At 41.6% G+C, this 16,310-nt stretch overlaps 1 protein-coding gene across 1 annotated transcript in view; it reads right to left on the bottom strand.

The window, feature by feature from the left end:
• Positions 1-16,310, bottom strand: part of LOC148315865 (A disintegrin and metalloproteinase with thrombospondin motifs 20) — an 87,337-nt gene that overhangs the window by 22,569 nt on the left and 48,458 nt on the right. Inside the window, exons 18-28 of the mRNA XM_088287252.1 lie at positions 15,026-15,155; positions 13,993-14,119; positions 13,457-13,667; positions 12,778-12,942; positions 11,801-11,971; positions 10,784-10,903; positions 10,369-10,476; positions 7,491-7,655; positions 6,042-6,308; positions 4,483-4,644; positions 3,615-3,791 (exon numbers count right to left, since the gene is read on the bottom strand). Coding sequence (XP_088143378.1) covers positions 3,615-3,791; positions 4,483-4,644; positions 6,042-6,308; positions 7,491-7,655; positions 10,369-10,476; positions 10,784-10,903; positions 11,801-11,971; positions 12,778-12,942; positions 13,457-13,667; positions 13,993-14,119; positions 15,026-15,155 — 1,803 coding nt within the window. The remainder of the gene's footprint in view (positions 1-3,614; positions 3,792-4,482; positions 4,645-6,041; positions 6,309-7,490; positions 7,656-10,368; positions 10,477-10,783; positions 10,904-11,800; positions 11,972-12,777; positions 12,943-13,456; positions 13,668-13,992; positions 14,120-15,025; positions 15,156-16,310) is intronic.

Below are 16,310 nucleotides of genomic sequence, written 5' to 3'. Positions count from 1 at the left end.
GTGTGTTCTCTTTGAATTATTAATGTTAAAGCCTTCTTTAAGCATGTGCAGTATTTTGTGTGCGTGGAAAAACGACACAGGTGTCACAGTTTGGGTTCTTTAATCAACTTTACAAAAGGGAAGGAGCTGACTCAAACATATATATTTTTTTGGGGTGTATTTGTACTCCTCTCAAATAAATATCTCGGAACAATAAAGCAAAACATGCGCTGATAAAATACGCTGACGATCTAAGATGTTGTAAAGGGGAAGATTATCGTGCGGTTGGGGGGGCGACACGACGCGCATCTGCGACCCGTCAATCTGAATTAAGCGTCGCCAACTTCTAACCATCGCCAGGGTTTGTATCGCGTTTTATGACAGCGTTTTATGATGTCACAGCATTTGGAGCATGCTGAGATTTTATGGAGATGTAAATAAGAGCTCACTCCAAAAAAATAACTGACAGGCTATAAAAGTTTTTCTGTGCTTTATCACAAGTGTCTCATGTTTTTATGTCGAGCTGCTGCAGCGATGCTTAATTAGGTTATTGTGTCAAATTTGTTCTGAGTCAGAACAAACAAACTTCAAATGGATGCTGACAAGTGTTTTCAGCAAATTGCCGAACTGACTCCAACCTCGAGCCACTTTGTGTCAGGTAGCTTCAGTTAAATGTTAGGGTCACACTGAATTAAAAAAAAAAAATAGAAAGCAGTTGGAATATTTCAATGAAGTCATAATTTTTAGAGCATGATAGTATCAAAAAAACAAAGTCATTGAAGGAGAACTTTTTGGTCAGAATAAAAAAATAATTACAACATAGATAAACATATTGTTCTCGCTAAATTATTTATATTTTGAATCAAACGGAAAATATGACTTTTTTTTGTAATTAAATTTTTTTTGTGAACGTGAGTTAATATTTTTTCCGGCAATTATTCAACCTCATTCAAATAAAATTGCCACTTTTTCTTAATTTTTGTCTCGCTCATTGAGTTCGGACTTTTTGTTAATATCATGCCTTAATTATTATCGACGCATTTTTTTTTACTATTTTAAAAAAATTCTTCATTCTTCTAAAAATAATTGTTTTTCTCAAAACATCCCAACTTTTTTCCCCAGTGAAAATGCACTTTTTCTCATATATTGAGACTTTTCTTACAACCTTGCAATTTAATTTTGGACTTTTTGTTTTTCACTTTAAATGCTACTATTGATACAATGACACCCGTTAGTTCTCATAAAATAACTAATTGCTTGTGATATTAATAGTGCATTATTATAATTTCAACTTTCTGTGACTATTTTTCACGCTTTTCTCATGGTGGCCCTAAAAATCAACATGAGCTCCTCCGGACAATTAGTGTTGGATGTAGTCGTTTTTTCTTGTTTTTGTCTTGTGACTTTTGAGTTGAATGCTCAAATAACTGCTGCATGTGTATTGCATATAGACAAAGGCTTCAAGTGTTTTATGTGGGATGCAAAACATTAAAGCTGCAACATTTATTATTAGCTACTGTAAAGAAATAAATATTCTTTAATGAGTGGGGGGAAAAGAAATCCTGCAGCGATAAAAATAATCTGTTGAGACAGACAAAAAGAAAAAGGGAAAAAATGAGGAGGTATCTGTGTGTTTTTCATTAACGTTTTTGAAATAAATTGGCGACGATGATGCACCAATTTTGATTGCGGTTCATTCAAAGACAGGATGGCCACAATGTTGCTATGTTGTCCAATAGGATAATCGTTTTGATTGAAGTTTTGTCAGATAACGCTAAGATGATGTGAACTTGAAATTCTAAGCCAAATGTTTAGATGTTAGTCAGTTTAGATGACGTACGGCATCGTGAAATCATAAAATAGAAGTCTACACACCCCTGTTAAAATGCCAATATTTTCTGCTATAAAAATAAATCATTTCAACTGCACACCTCCGATGGAAAAAAAAGAATCAAAAAGACAAGCGAACCAGAGAACTAAGATCTTGTGATTGCAAAAGTATGCACACCCTCTGATAACTGGTGATGTGTTAACCAATCACATTCAAATTCATGTGCCTGAGATTTACCCCCAACTAAAGTTCAGACGCTCTCGCAGGCATTTCCCGCCATTTTTGTGTGACGCCTTACAGCAAAAGCCATGATCCGCAGAGAGCTTCTAAAGCATCAGAGGAACCTCATTGTTGAACGGTACCAAGTCAGGGGAAGGATACAAATAAATTACATGGCAAATATAAAAATACAACACGGTGAGCGACATTACCAAGACCTGGATGTCTAAGAAAACTGGGACGCAATGTTCAAGGACCGACAGGAATTTCTGGCAAGTAGTGGCTGCTTAATACATGTGGCAACAATCTCCTGCCTTCTTCATCGTGTGTGTGCTCTTGGCTAGGGTGGCAAGACGGACTTATATTGTCGAGAATTCCAAAAGGTATGCTTGGTCGAAACACGAGAGTGCTCGTCACCAAAAGAACACCGTACCAGCAATGAAGCATGGTGGTGACATCGTCACGCTTTGCGGCTGTTTTTCTTCAGCTGCGACGGACGGCGGCATTAGTCAAGGTGGAGGGAATTACGAACAATTTATAATAGCAGGACTCTGCTATGAAAACAAATAATTGTCAGAAAAAAGCCGACTAGAACATCAGAGCTGTATTTGTGGTTAATCAAAGGCACTTTAAATGGTGGCAGGTGTGCGCTGATTACAATTTTAAAGTTTGAAATGATTTATCTCGGTCTCCTTTTTCAATATAATATAACAAACGGGGTGTGTAGACTTTTTCTATCCACTGCATTCTTTGCCACTTCCTAACTGAGAACCGATCATTCATTGGGAAATGCTTTTTATGCAAATTATTTTTGAACACGATTCATTTTTAGCATGTAATTTTTCATTCTATGGTGTGAACATTGTTTCCGAAATGTCCCGATTGTCTCAGATGAAGTCGATAAAAACGCTCCATCCACACGTTCTCTAACTGAACAAAAGTAAATGAAAATAATTTCCTCTGTACAAAACTGTATTTACTTTAAAGAGATACAAGAGGTCTGAGCAAGAGCACCAGCAAATGTTTTTAAATAATCAGTAACAAAAAAAAAATAAAATAAAATAAGCCACTAAAATTTTTAAAAATAAGCCACTTGGGAGGAAACAAAACAATAATTCCTGTACAAAGATACATTACACAAAATACAAAAACAGCCATTTGTCGCTGTTTGATAAAAGCCATAATTTTAACTCTTATACACAAATATACACTTGTGTACTCAGGATACATGGTGAAGGCAGCGACAACAGCATAGATATAACATGACTGGACAACACCGACTTGAGTGTTAAAAAAAAAAAAAAAAGAGATCCATGTGTTTGTAATGAACTCTGAAGAGAAGCACCATTGTGTCTTTGTGTGTTTTAGCTCTTTTGTTTCTCCTTTCTAATCAGCACCATGTCACCGCAGGGCCCCGACTGGGTGGGCTTGGGCCAACGCATGCCAAGGAGCGCACACGTGATAAGCGGCCCACAGTTGCGTCTCCCCGCAACATTAGACTAAATACGCACCGGGCCCATTTGCGATGACGCACCACCGGCCCAAGAAGGGCTGATAAGGGTCAGGGAAGGGAACACTATCGTACCGGCTTCCATGGTCTGCGGTGCCAGGAGGCGGAGCCGACGCAGGGCTGCGGGTTGCACTGCTCCATGTCCAGCGGCTTGTCCAGGATGTCGCAGTTGTAGTCGTTGAGCCGCTCGCCGCTGGGCCGCTGGCACACCACCAGACGAGTTCGCCGGCCTCCTCCGCAGCTCTGAGTGCACTGAGGAAGCGAGCGAGATGCACTTTAGGGATCTGGTGGTGCCTTCAATGACTTATTCAGAACACTTGTATCGAAAGTCATCTTCAGTTTTAGTATTAGTTTTATTTGAAATATATGGAGTATTTCTGGAATGTAAGGTTAAAAATTTAATCCCAAAATATTGATTAAGAAATTAAAGCAAACTACAATTGACAAACGACTGTTTGACCTTTCTTCTTCTGTATGGACGTTCTTGTGTCCATTTTAGTCTTAGTTGACTGTTAAGGTCACTCATAAGTTGTGGTGTGATACCACTGAATCAAATCGATATTCTTCACTTTCATCCCCCCCCACCAAAACGCCCCAAATTTTTGCGACATTTTTTGGCTACTGCAGTCTGCTCCCGACTCCTTGTGAGTGTCCTCATTTTGCATTTGTGTGTTTGATTGTTCGTCTAAGTCAATAAATATCTGAAACGATCGTCTCTATTTGTGTTAAACATACTTTTAGACGCATCCGATTAAAAATCAATGAACTCCAAAACATCATTAAATGCTCAGAACGATTTGGCCAAGTCTGCATTTGACCATGCTAGTGTGACAAAATACAGACACAACACAGGATAAGAGTGAAACAGCAGTGCGGGAAGTGTTGTAAGGTTCACCATGATTGAAAAAAGACAAATAAAAAGCAAACAAGAAGAGAAGGTCACCTCTCCCCAGACGCCGTAGTTCCACAGCGGGCACGGCCCCGAGTTGCAGCTCTTGGATTCGGCCGGCTTGACCCTCTCGTCGCAGTAGCTGTTGCTACGGCCGTCGGCATCCTGGCAGACCACCACTCGCCTCTGGAAACCCCCCGCACAGGTGCTGGAACACTGAGGAGCACACGACACGTCACATGCACGTTCCACCAACATGCGCAGCCACGGAATGAATCATCGAAACGCGTTCCCTTATGCCAGTGCTTCTCAATTATTTTCTGTTACGCCCCACCCTAGCAAGAAGAAAACAATTCGCGCCACCACCCTACCACCCACTCTCCGCTGCAACTATCAATAATCGCATTTTCGTTGCAAAACAAAAATACACCTTAGAGTTAATACTCGCTGTGCACAATAGGCAAAGAGAGCGCCACTGCCAACTAGTGGAGTGGAGGTGCAATTACACTTTAATATAATACGCCGGAAAAAAGGCATGTTCCCCAGGGTCACAAGCGCCCCACTCCGCAGCGCACCGCGCCCCCCCCCCAAGGGGGCCCGCCCCACTATTTGAGAAGCACTGCCCTATGCCAAGGATGATTAATATTCATCTTTCCTGCCAGTGAATTGTTTATGCAGCGCATAGAGCAGGATTCCACGCATTTTGTGGGTCGAATGCATAAACATGCTTGCTTTGGACTGAAACCATTCCATATGCTTGACCACCCATGTTAAAGAGACTTTCTCAAGCTCAAAGTTTTTTCAGAACAACGTAGCCTTGACCTCGCCCCCCCCTGCATCCAATTACAACGATACACCCCCACTGTCGGAGGGCAGGGGAGCACGTTTGGTGCTTTTCATGCAGGAGGACAGCAGCGAATGTGCATGAATAGAAGTGTTTTCGAGCAATGCCATGCTAGGTGAGATTTCACAGTAGAGTGAAAAGAGAGAAGATAAAAAAAAAAAAGACTCATTGTGATGCGTCTAACTTTAGAAGCAGTATTATGCGCTCCATTTAAGTTACAACTTATGAACTTATTGTAAGTCTGTGGACTGTTATATGGTACCTGTGTTTGATTTGTGGATGGATGTTTTTAAATCAGTATTTTGTTTGAAATTTTACTATATAATACTTAAAATGTATTTTACAATATATATAAAAAAAAACTAAAACTAAAACTAAGAAAATGTAAATAAAAAAAAACATTTTTGAGAGAAAAAAAAAACACTAAAAAAATCTTACAAATCGATCTTGAAAACCAATCTAAAACTAACTAAATGGCTTGAAATAAATGTCTGATCATTTTGTGATGCCACTTTTGGGGCCACATCAAAAGACAAACTGTCCAAACCACGCCACATTACACACAGCACACAAACGGATCACAAAAAAACAAGTCGACAAGGGTCTGCTGTATTTGCTGACAGTAAGGAGATTAATTTAGAAGACTAAGTGCAGTAAGAAAATGGAACCCTGTAGGAATATCACAACCTGCGGATTTAAATCGACCTCATCCTCGAAGGACGTGATGGCATCATCAAACGAAATACCACAATTCACAGGCTGTACATACTGCGCCCCAGGGTCCGGTCCGCCACTGGTTGTCCGTTGACGGCACGTTCCAGCTATTGTGGCCGGGATGGCGCCCAGGGTCCTTGGGGTATCCGTACGGTTGGTCATTGATGCGCTGGCGGTGAACGGAGGCGCAAAGCGTCGCCGAGCATTCTTGCTCCGTCGCAGGCCTCTCGTCCGGGTCGCAGAAGGACTGGTCCACTGGCTGGTGGTAGTTGGAGCAAAGGACCTGTCGGGTGGACCTTCCGGGACCGCATGTCACTGAGCACTGCGGGCAGAACAGACCTAATCTGGCAAATGTTCCTTTGTAGCATCTCTTTTTCTTTTTTTAAACGCTATAGGTAAAAATGAATCCGTATTGCTCAAGCTTGTACAGGTCCAAATTAAAATAAAATATCTGAAAAATACAATGTTCTCGACCACAGGTGTCAAACCCAAGGCTCGGGGGCCAGATCTGGCCCGCGACCTCATTTTATGCGGCCCGCAAAGGGCAAATCGCGTGGGTCAACTTCCTGTTTCTTGCACATTTTCTTCACTTTTAATAATATTGATGAGATATTGCCAACCAATCATCCCCTTTTGGAATAAATAAAAGAATTGTTGAACAAACAATTAATGACTGGCTTTCCATCAATTTGATGGATAACGTAAGGTGATCATACATTTATGTGGCTTCACAGTCATAACGGCCCCTCTGAGAGAAACCATAAATTCGATGTGTAATCATTCACACTCAGAGTCACATAAAGTAAATCATCTAATATGCATTTTTTTTTTTTTGGTATATGGGACGAAGCCAGAACACCGCGGAAAAGATTCAAACCCGGGACGCTTCTACTGTGTAGCCGACGACCTCACCAATGAATGCAAACGCCGCTCAGAAAACGCAGAATTGATTAAAACCCGAAACCTCTTGACTGCAAAGCAGATGTGCTAACCACCATTTTAAAAACCTTTGGACAAATTTACACATCGCCATCTCAGTTTTACATCAGATGAGCATTAAATCTGTATTTTTTTTGGGGAGTGCGGTCCACTTCTGGAAAAGTACTGATTTGTCTCAAGTCGCTTTGATCATCAAATGAGCACCGGCCAGCTCAGGGGGGGGCAGTTAAGTGAACCACTACATCAGCATTGACAGTGACGTGATTGCGAAAGGGGGGAAATCATCACTGTTTGTGATTTGCATCAATCGTTCCCATAACTCAGGAATCAACAGACAAAACCTTTTTTATCTAAAGTTGACTTCATCTCACGTAAATGCAGACTGATTAAAAGACGATCCCAACAAAGTCATCCCTGCTCGTTAAACAAACACACCAGTGCCCTTTTGACATCATCGAGACCTGATGTGAACAATGGGAGTGATTACTGCAAATCTCCGCGGTAGAAAAAAAAAAAAAAATAACATCTGTACTGATTGGACACAGCAAGCTGACGGATCACTCACAGGCGACCATTCCCCGCTGCGCCATTGGCCGCAAGGACTGAAGCACGCGGAGGTCTCCGGCGGTCGGGGCAGGTGGACGCAGTAGGATTCGTCGGCCACGCCGCCCTGGGAGTCTCTGCAGCTGACGTAGCGTGCACGCTTCCCTTTGCCGCAGGTTGCAGAGCACTGGAGGGAGGACAAAGTCAAGAGATATGGATACAGTTTTCATTTCCTACAGAAATGGATAAAACGAAACCGAAATTTTGATGGCGCTAACAGCTAGCATGCTAGCATGTAACATGCTAACAACAAACATGGGAGAGTTTTCCTAAAAAAATATTTTAATCATTTTAATTGGAATATGTGCCGGTTAGGACGAGTTAAAGAGTGCCGAGCGGAAAATACTGTGCAAGGTGAGGTGAGTGCCATGGTTTTGCTGACGTTCAAATTATAACCGGTAAATGACGGCGCAACGTTGCAGATGTACCCACCAAGCAATTCACATACAAAAGAAAAAATAAAAATAATTTGTTTTGTCTCTTCCTGGCAATTCGCTTCAACTTTGTCAGTCACGCCATGTTTTTGTGGTTCAATGACTCAACTCCTCTTTATTTATTGAGCACTTTAAAAACAACCACAGCTGAATATGGAATGCTGTACATAAAGTAAAAATCTGATATATCAAAACAAAGACAGATAAAACTAAACCGCGACTGGCTGACTCCAAAATGAAAGAAAAAACATGTTAATATCTGTATTATATAAAGAAGCCAAATATTACATGTATAGCAGGTTAAGACGGGATGGTAAGAATTCTCAATTCATTTTTAACGGGGAGAATTTTCTGACTTACGGTGAAACACTTTTAGATTTGAAATCACCCAGGTGCCATCATTGAGACAGGAGTTATCCCAGCAAACCTAGTAGCGGTAAATAATGAATAAATACTAAAACATATATTTTGGTTAAAATTATTTAGATATAAAATATAATCAGTTAGTGCACAGGTGTCAAACCGAAGGCCCGGGGGCCAGATCTGGCCCGCAACCTCATTTTATGTGGCCCGCAAAGGGCAAATCATGTGCGTCAACTTCCAGTTTCTCGCACATTTTCCTGACTTTTAACAATATTGAGCTACAACATTATGACATTTATTTGTGACAAATCCTCCCTCTTGAAATAAATGGAAGAATTTTTGACCAAGCAATTACTTACTGGCTTCTGATTTCAAAACTGGCTTTCCATCAATTTGTTGTGTGTGTGATTACGTAAGGTGATCATACATTTATACAGCCATCTGAGGGAAACCAGAACTACGATGTGGCCCGTTCACAAAATATGTGATTAAGTGTAAGAATCAATGAATTTTTAAGGGATATTTATGCGCATTGTTGCGGTTGTGCGCGCTTCACAAATCCAGCAATGTGCACTTCAACAAGCGTCACTCATAAAATTCCGGAGGGAAAATGTCAAAACATCAAAAGTGCTTTTTAACTTTTTTTTTTTTTTAATTTCCCACCATTTCATTTGGGTGTCAGGATAAAAACAATCCATTTTGCAGCGCCCAAAACAAATGATGCGGCATCACGCACCGCTGCGTTTGATTATTAGAAGCGCTTCAATAAAAGACTTCATACTAAACATGTTCATCATTTTGGTTTTCGTGTTTGTTTATTGGTCCCGTGTTCTTCAAAACAGCCCAACCCAGCATTTATTCGACTCGCATTGAACTTATTGCTGAATGAACTCCAGCAACTTTCAGTCTGTCGCGGGGGCAGCCGTACGTGAACTCTCCAGCGGACGATGACGGTCCATCACAGTAAACATTAGCGAGGGCGCGCATAGTTCTGTTTCAAATGGGCCATTCAAATCCTTGCATATCGGAGACGCGGCTGCAGAGAATGTTTGTGGTGTGGTGTAACAGCGAGACCGCACAGTCCAAGTTTGGGTGACGTTTCAAGCTCAGGCATAGAAAAGTGGCATTGAGATATGGTTGTCATTTGCTGGCAGCAAACGGTCTGAGACTTGAGCAAAACAACACGCCTTTCTCTATTGATCAGTGCAAAGTCAAGTCAAATTGATTTAGATACAGCACTTATACAGAAAAAAAAAAGACTCAAAGGGCTTCCCAAGACCACAGTAGACAAGTAATTATGTTAATCACATCCTTCTGCAGTCAAAAGTGACCCAGACAAATTTGCTGCTCGGGATTCATGTATTCACTTATTCGCAGATTGGGTTTTTGCACCCGCCCCCCCATTTCTCGCACCTATCTCCGCTTATTTGATTTTAATTCTCCATTGCAGCGCTCACTTATTTATTTATTTTTTTTTTTGCAAAAATGTATGAATTTTTATTAATTTTATTTGTGATCTATATCTTTGCTGCTGTAACACCTCAAATTTCCCCATTGTGGGACTAATAAAGGACATCTTTATCTTAAAAAAAATCTGCCCCAATTTAATGGTAAATATGAGCCTAAAACACGAGGGCCCGACTGACTAAATGACTGGTCGATTTAATAGGCCGACATAAAGTCTTTGGAAATCTGTAAAAATTGGCCCATTTTGTTTAACATTATTTTTTTCTTTTTTTGTTTGTTTTTGTATGTTTTAAACACAATCCACATTAGACAAAGATATTGACATTCAACACCCCCCAGAAAATCAGCAGCAAATAAAACAAATACTGAAGGAAAAAAATAAAACAAACAAATACGAAAGGAAAAACAGTAAAACAGTCAATTGTCGATTGTAGCATTTATTGTAGTAAGAGGAAAACGATCAAAAAATAAGTTATTCCGTGTATTACATGATTTCTAAATTATTCAGCCGATGAATTGGTTATCAGAATTTTATTGTGCGAAATATTGGAATAGTGGTGATATTTGCATCCTTACCGCTGTCCAGGAGCCGTAACGCCACTGTGTCCCGTGCTGAGCAGAGTTGTCCGGTGGAGGTGTGCTTTGGACCGGCGAGGCCCAAGGGCACACCGGCATTTCGCAGTCCTTCAGAAAAGCACATTTCAGATTATTATCATCAGAATGTATATTTCCTTCCAAGACACACTGGAGAATAATGATGAGAATAATAATAACACAACAATAATAATGTTGCTTTATGTCTGTCAAACTTTATGGAAAATAATGCATTTTTGTTGACCGCATGTCTGCTGCCCCCAAGTGGCAAAAATAATTAGCTTTTGCTTTTTATGTTATTTATTTATTTTTTTTAAGTTTTGGGGTGGCCCACGTCCGTAGTTTTGGACACCGCTAAACACGACGCGTGCCAAGTGTGTTTCCCGTTTGCTTTTACCTGACTGTCTCTGGGCCTGGCAGCAGCGTTGCACTCCCTGTCATCCACCGTGTTGCCATAGTCACCCGACACACACCTCACTGCTCTCATCTGGTAGCCACGGCCACAGGTGACTGAACACTGGGAGACACAATCACACACATACAATTGTATTCATTCTAAATTGCAGTTATTTGTATCAGTAAATCCCAACCTGCACTGTTGCTATTATAAATCATGGATGTTGTGGGGAAAAAAAATTCAATTTCACTTAATTTGTCAGAGATTTATTAATCATTTACAAGAATCCTTTTGTTGATCTATCTATGATAGCCGTGGGCAAACTACGGCCCGGGGGCCACATGCGGCCCATTAAAGGTTTTAATCCGGCCTGCTGAACTTGAAAAAAATGTAATGAATAAACCTTGTTAATGTTTTATTTTCCCTGTGAGTCTCATGTGTGACCACTAGGAGACGCTCTCTAAGATGGATATTTTGTTGGAATGCTTTTGTTGATTTTCATTTAGAATTAAAGCATGTTTTTGCTATATACTATATGTATTTTTTTTCTTCAATGAGGTGAGGTTACCAAAACACACCATCCATCGGCTCCTGGTCCGGCCCCTCGGTCAAATTTTCGAACCCAAGTATACCTTGTCATTAATTATAAATTGGAACATTTTTGTTTGGTGGTTTGTCGTGAATTTAAAATTAAAATTACAATTTTTTTAAATATAAAATGAGTCAATAAAGGTTGGAAAACACTCATTTACAGTGTGCAATTATTATTTTTTTTAAACACTATAAAAAGAGATCAAACGAAAAGTTTATGCTCGTCTACACTTTGACAATAAGTGAGATTTTATACAGTGCGACCCGTGAGTCTCTGAGTGCACAGTTGTGGCCCACACTCAAACACACGTTGAAAGCATCTGGCCGCAAAACTGAAAGCCACATATGCAAGTCATTTCCTCTGACAAGCCACACACGTGTCTGCGTCTCCCCTACGTGTGTGCGTGCATGCGTGTATGTACTCACCGCTCCCCACACGCCGACTTGCCAGGATGCGCATTCGGGCAGCTCGCAGCTCCCGACGGAGGAAGGCTTGCCGGACGGGTCGCACAAGTGCTCACTCAGCTTCTCTTCTCTGGTGGCTCCGGAGCACGAAACCTGGCGGTGTCTCATCCCTTTTCCGCACGTCACCAGGCACTAGAGGCCCACGTGGAGGAATCAACATAAAGCTGAGTCAATGGGCTGGATTTACCACATAAATTGTCATATCTGCACCATTAAATCAAGTTTATCATTCCCAAACATTTCTCTTAGCTGCACTGTTTCCAGTACGTGGATGTTTGATATTTGTCCAATCAGATTTAAGCTTCTCTCTGTTGCCACGTCAATCTAATCTGCCCAGGGGGCGGAGGGGGGTTTCGGAAATAAGTAGTGGTGGATAATGCAACTCAGTCACTTTAACTCTTGAGTTCAAAATTTTCCTCACCCTCGTTGGCGTTAACATTTCTCTGTCCTCTGATTGGTTGGTCTGAACATGCCAAATTTTGCGAGTAAATAATGTGCAGCGGGGGGGTTCATTTTCATAGTAATAGATGGATCCACTATATTTATTGATTTCATAACAGATCCGTGGGCTGGAGAAAAAAAAAACGAATGTATGGTGTGGTGTAGTGGCCCCAAACAACATATATTGCACCCCAGCCCAGTGGGAATTCACCAGAACGTCCATATTACTCACTCCTGGCCGGTCTGTAGCGATCCGGAACCACTAATAAATTCAATAAGCAGCATCTCTAGTGACATGGTTATTATTGCACAGCACAGATATGTGCTCTTATAATGCATTTTTGCGTGTATATAGTATTAATCTTTTCTATAATCGTAACGTGATAGTAGTGGTATTAGGAGGTCAATTTAGTCAGTTAAACGCTCACTGAAAGCTAAGCCAGAAAATGCACGGCCCGCCACTGAACTGGAGGCGTGCGTAATGGTAATGTCCCCACCTCAGTCCACTCGCTGACGGTCCACTTGGGACACGGCTGGTCATTGCAGGATTCCGTGACCACTCTCTGGTATTCGCTGCACTCCCTGTCCACCAGCCGCCGGCCCAGATTGTTTATGCAGTACGATTCTCGACTGCGACTCCCGCGTCCACACGTCTTGGAGCACTGTTAAAAGGACATAATACTCAGAGAGTTACTTCTACTATGAAACCTACAGGACTGTTATTTGTTAAAAGGGGCGGGACTTCGGAGTAGGACTCGTATTCAAGAATTCTTAACAATACATGACGGGTACTGTCCTTATTATTGATGAAGGTCAAGCTTGTGAATGCTTAAAGGGGATGTCAACCCCCCAAAAAAGATTTTCCAATAAAATGTTTGTTATGCCTTCACTAATCAGTATTTGAGTTAAAAATGACATCACAGTTCCTAAGGGCTCAAATTATGGCTCACTTGTTTTCTGAAGCTGAGCCATGATTGGTCGTTATCTGAGCCCTGAGAAAATGTGATGTCATTTTCAGTTGACAGAAGTGACAAAATGGCCGCCCCCGGAGATGGCAAAAAAAAAAAAAAAAAAAAAGAATTACTCCTTACTGCTCACGAGAAAAAATAAAATCCTTCTCGTACTTGAAATTTGTGTCACGCTTTGATGTGAATTTCTTTCCCCGTTCTACTCTACCTGTGACCAAGCACTGTACTGCCAGCTCTTGAGAAGACAATCGCCGTGGCAGCTCTCTCGAGTCGGAGGTTTGACGACGTCGACGCAGGAACTGGCCTCCATTCGCTCGCTTTGCCTCTTCATCAGGTTGTACTTCATACACTGCACGTCCAGGCTGCGGTAGCCCGTGCCGCACTTCGCTGAGCATTCGCTCTTCCCGGCAACATGCCACCTGCGGGAACAATGTCACAAAATGGCGGTAAGCACTACTTTTGTCTAAATGAAGCTCCTCGACTCACATCAACATAGTTCCTTGGCGCCAAGATGCCACAAGATGGCAGCGACGTATTACTTCCATCTAACCGAAAATCCTCAACTCACTCGAATATAGTTCCTTGGAACTACAAGATGGCGGCAAAGCACTACGTTTTAGATTTCTTGTGTTCAGACAAATATTTTGGGGGGAAAGAAGCAACATGTCGATGAAAAAAGAATTTGGCCCGAGTACGAAAACAACACACAGTTTCTTATAATGTGCGCGTGCGTGTGCATCTCACCTGACTTCACAATCGTCGTTGCAGGGCTCGGTGACAGCAACGGGCCGAGGTAAATGTTCACATCGCTGGTCCGACACCTCCAGATGATCGCTCTTGCGCACACAGGACGCCTTCCGCCGCCGCTCACCTGCAACCCAAACGTGCAAATCAAACACAGAATGGCAAATCAGTCAGCAGAATATCACATTTCCTCGCCAAAAAAAAAAAAAAAATCATCAAGTAGCCTTGGGCATCCTTGTCAGTCTCACGCCTCAAAATAACATCGCTTTACAAGATCCCACGGGGAACTTTGACCCATGAAAAGACGGACTAACCGACTTTTCAAGAAAACTTTGACGGCTTAATGCTTGAAGGCTCGGCTATGGTAAAGGTGTCGAGCGATGTGAGTGGCTTGGGTCAGAGTAAGGTCAACAGAAGGGGGAATAGGGAGGGACATTTTTTTTTTTTTTGAGGGGGGGGGGGTAAATGATGTGACGCTAATTTGTACTGACACTTCAATCCGTGTACTCGTTTTCTCTGCAATCGGAAACTTTACGAGTAGTCATTTCTGTTTCAGTTTCAATGGCGCTACCCAAGTCACAATTTGGGTCAAATTCACTTTTACAAATATGGCTGAGGTTTTCTATTAATATTTTTTCACTACCCAATGAGAAATGTAATATCATTATGTTGAGATATGACAAATGGTAAAAAAAATAAAAAAATAAGTATAAATACCTTTGTCAAAGTTGAACTAAAAACAAAGTGGAGCACATTATGCAAACTCTCACACAAGAACGAGAATGTCGGAGGAAAGTGAAGCCACACGCAACCATAAAGGACAGAAAACTATTTCCAAGTGTTGTATTTGTAGGTTAGAGTTTTTATCCCATCAGAATTCAGCTAGCTCGTGTCCAGGTAACTGGAGTAGATCTTTTTTTCCCCCCACTTTGAACAATGTCACATTTAATTTTTGGCCCTCTTGCGCATATTTTGCTCCGCCGCAAAACCGTTCAAGATTGCAAAAGGTGACGACATGCAGTTGAAGTCGTACCCTGACAGATGCGGTTGCACTCCAGCCATGGGCCCGAGGGATCCCACACAAACTGCTCGCTGTGCTCCTCGATGGGTATGTTGAAGGAGTAGCGGACGTCTGGGTTGTAGAGGTTTCCCACACACAAGACCTAAAATGATGGCAGAGACAGTCAAGGTCAGAAAAAGCTCTCGTTTTTTTTTTTTTATTTTGACTGTGCAGAAATGTAACCTTTAAAACACATATCAGTTACAAAGTGCTGATAAAAGAAAGGGAAACAGGCTTCCGCCTGTTTTTTGTGCATGTGAATATTGACAGCCAAGTTGCACTAATATTGGAAAGTAGTGCTGAGAGATAGTAAAACCTGAGTATCAATGCGCATTTCGCGAAATTAAAAAAAAACAATTGCATGTGTATTGTTAGGGGCACAGAACCAGAGAACGATTGCTAATAGAACAGAATTTTTCTTACATACGGTAGTAAAAGATGCCGCACGTCACACTAACCCAGTGCTTCTCAATTATTTAATGTTACACCGCCACAAATCGCGCCCCCACCCCACCACCCATTCTCCGCCGCAACTCCACTGTCGCAATTTTGTTGCAAAACAAACTTACACTGTAGAGTTAATACTCGCTACTCACAATGGGCAATGAGAGCGCCACTGCCAACTAGTGGAGTGGAGGTCAAATTACACTTTATTATCGTATGGCGGGGAAAAAAGCACGTCGTTCCCCAGGATCACATGCGCCTCCATCAGCATCGAACGCCCCCCCCCCCACACTATTTGAGAAGGACTGCACTAACCCATTGACATTTTGGGTGTATCAAACAAGTAACAAAAGGTAAAGAAAAATAATATAAAGTGACATTAGCACTCACACCGCTGCAAAGATATCGCAAAAGGAAAATACTGGCATGAGGCAGCATTACAATTTTTAAGCTGATGAGGCAACGTTCCCCAAAGTAACCATGTGGAATCTGCGTGTGGGATTGTGTTACAGAATCATTTAACGGTTGAACATGGGCATTCAAAAGGGTACAGAAGGTCAAACCAAGTTGACCTGAAAAGGTTATAGAGAATTTAGGTTCATCCGGAAATTTCACCAGGTTACATTCCAGACCACCCCAGCAATAAAGGAAATCCGCAATATAAAACACCGCTCCAGGCATATTTTGATAGCATTTACGGCGCCATTTTAAAAACACATTTTTAACACGTAATAGATTGAGAGCGAGCAAGCGCAATGGATACCACAAAAATATTGTTGAGACAGCAGACCGAGCCCATCATTTCCAAAGTAAT

This window comes from Idiotropiscis lumnitzeri, unplaced genomic scaffold (genome assembly GCF_059441095.1).
Source record: "Idiotropiscis lumnitzeri isolate Australia: NSW breed Sydney's pygmy pipehorse unplaced genomic scaffold, RoL_Ilum_1.0 HiC_scaffold_35, whole genome shotgun sequence".
Classification (NCBI taxonomy): Eukaryota; Metazoa; Chordata; class Actinopteri; order Syngnathiformes; family Syngnathidae; genus Idiotropiscis; species Idiotropiscis lumnitzeri.
The sequence above is the reverse complement of the archived record's forward strand: the minus strand, read 5'-3'. Positions and strand labels throughout refer to the sequence as shown.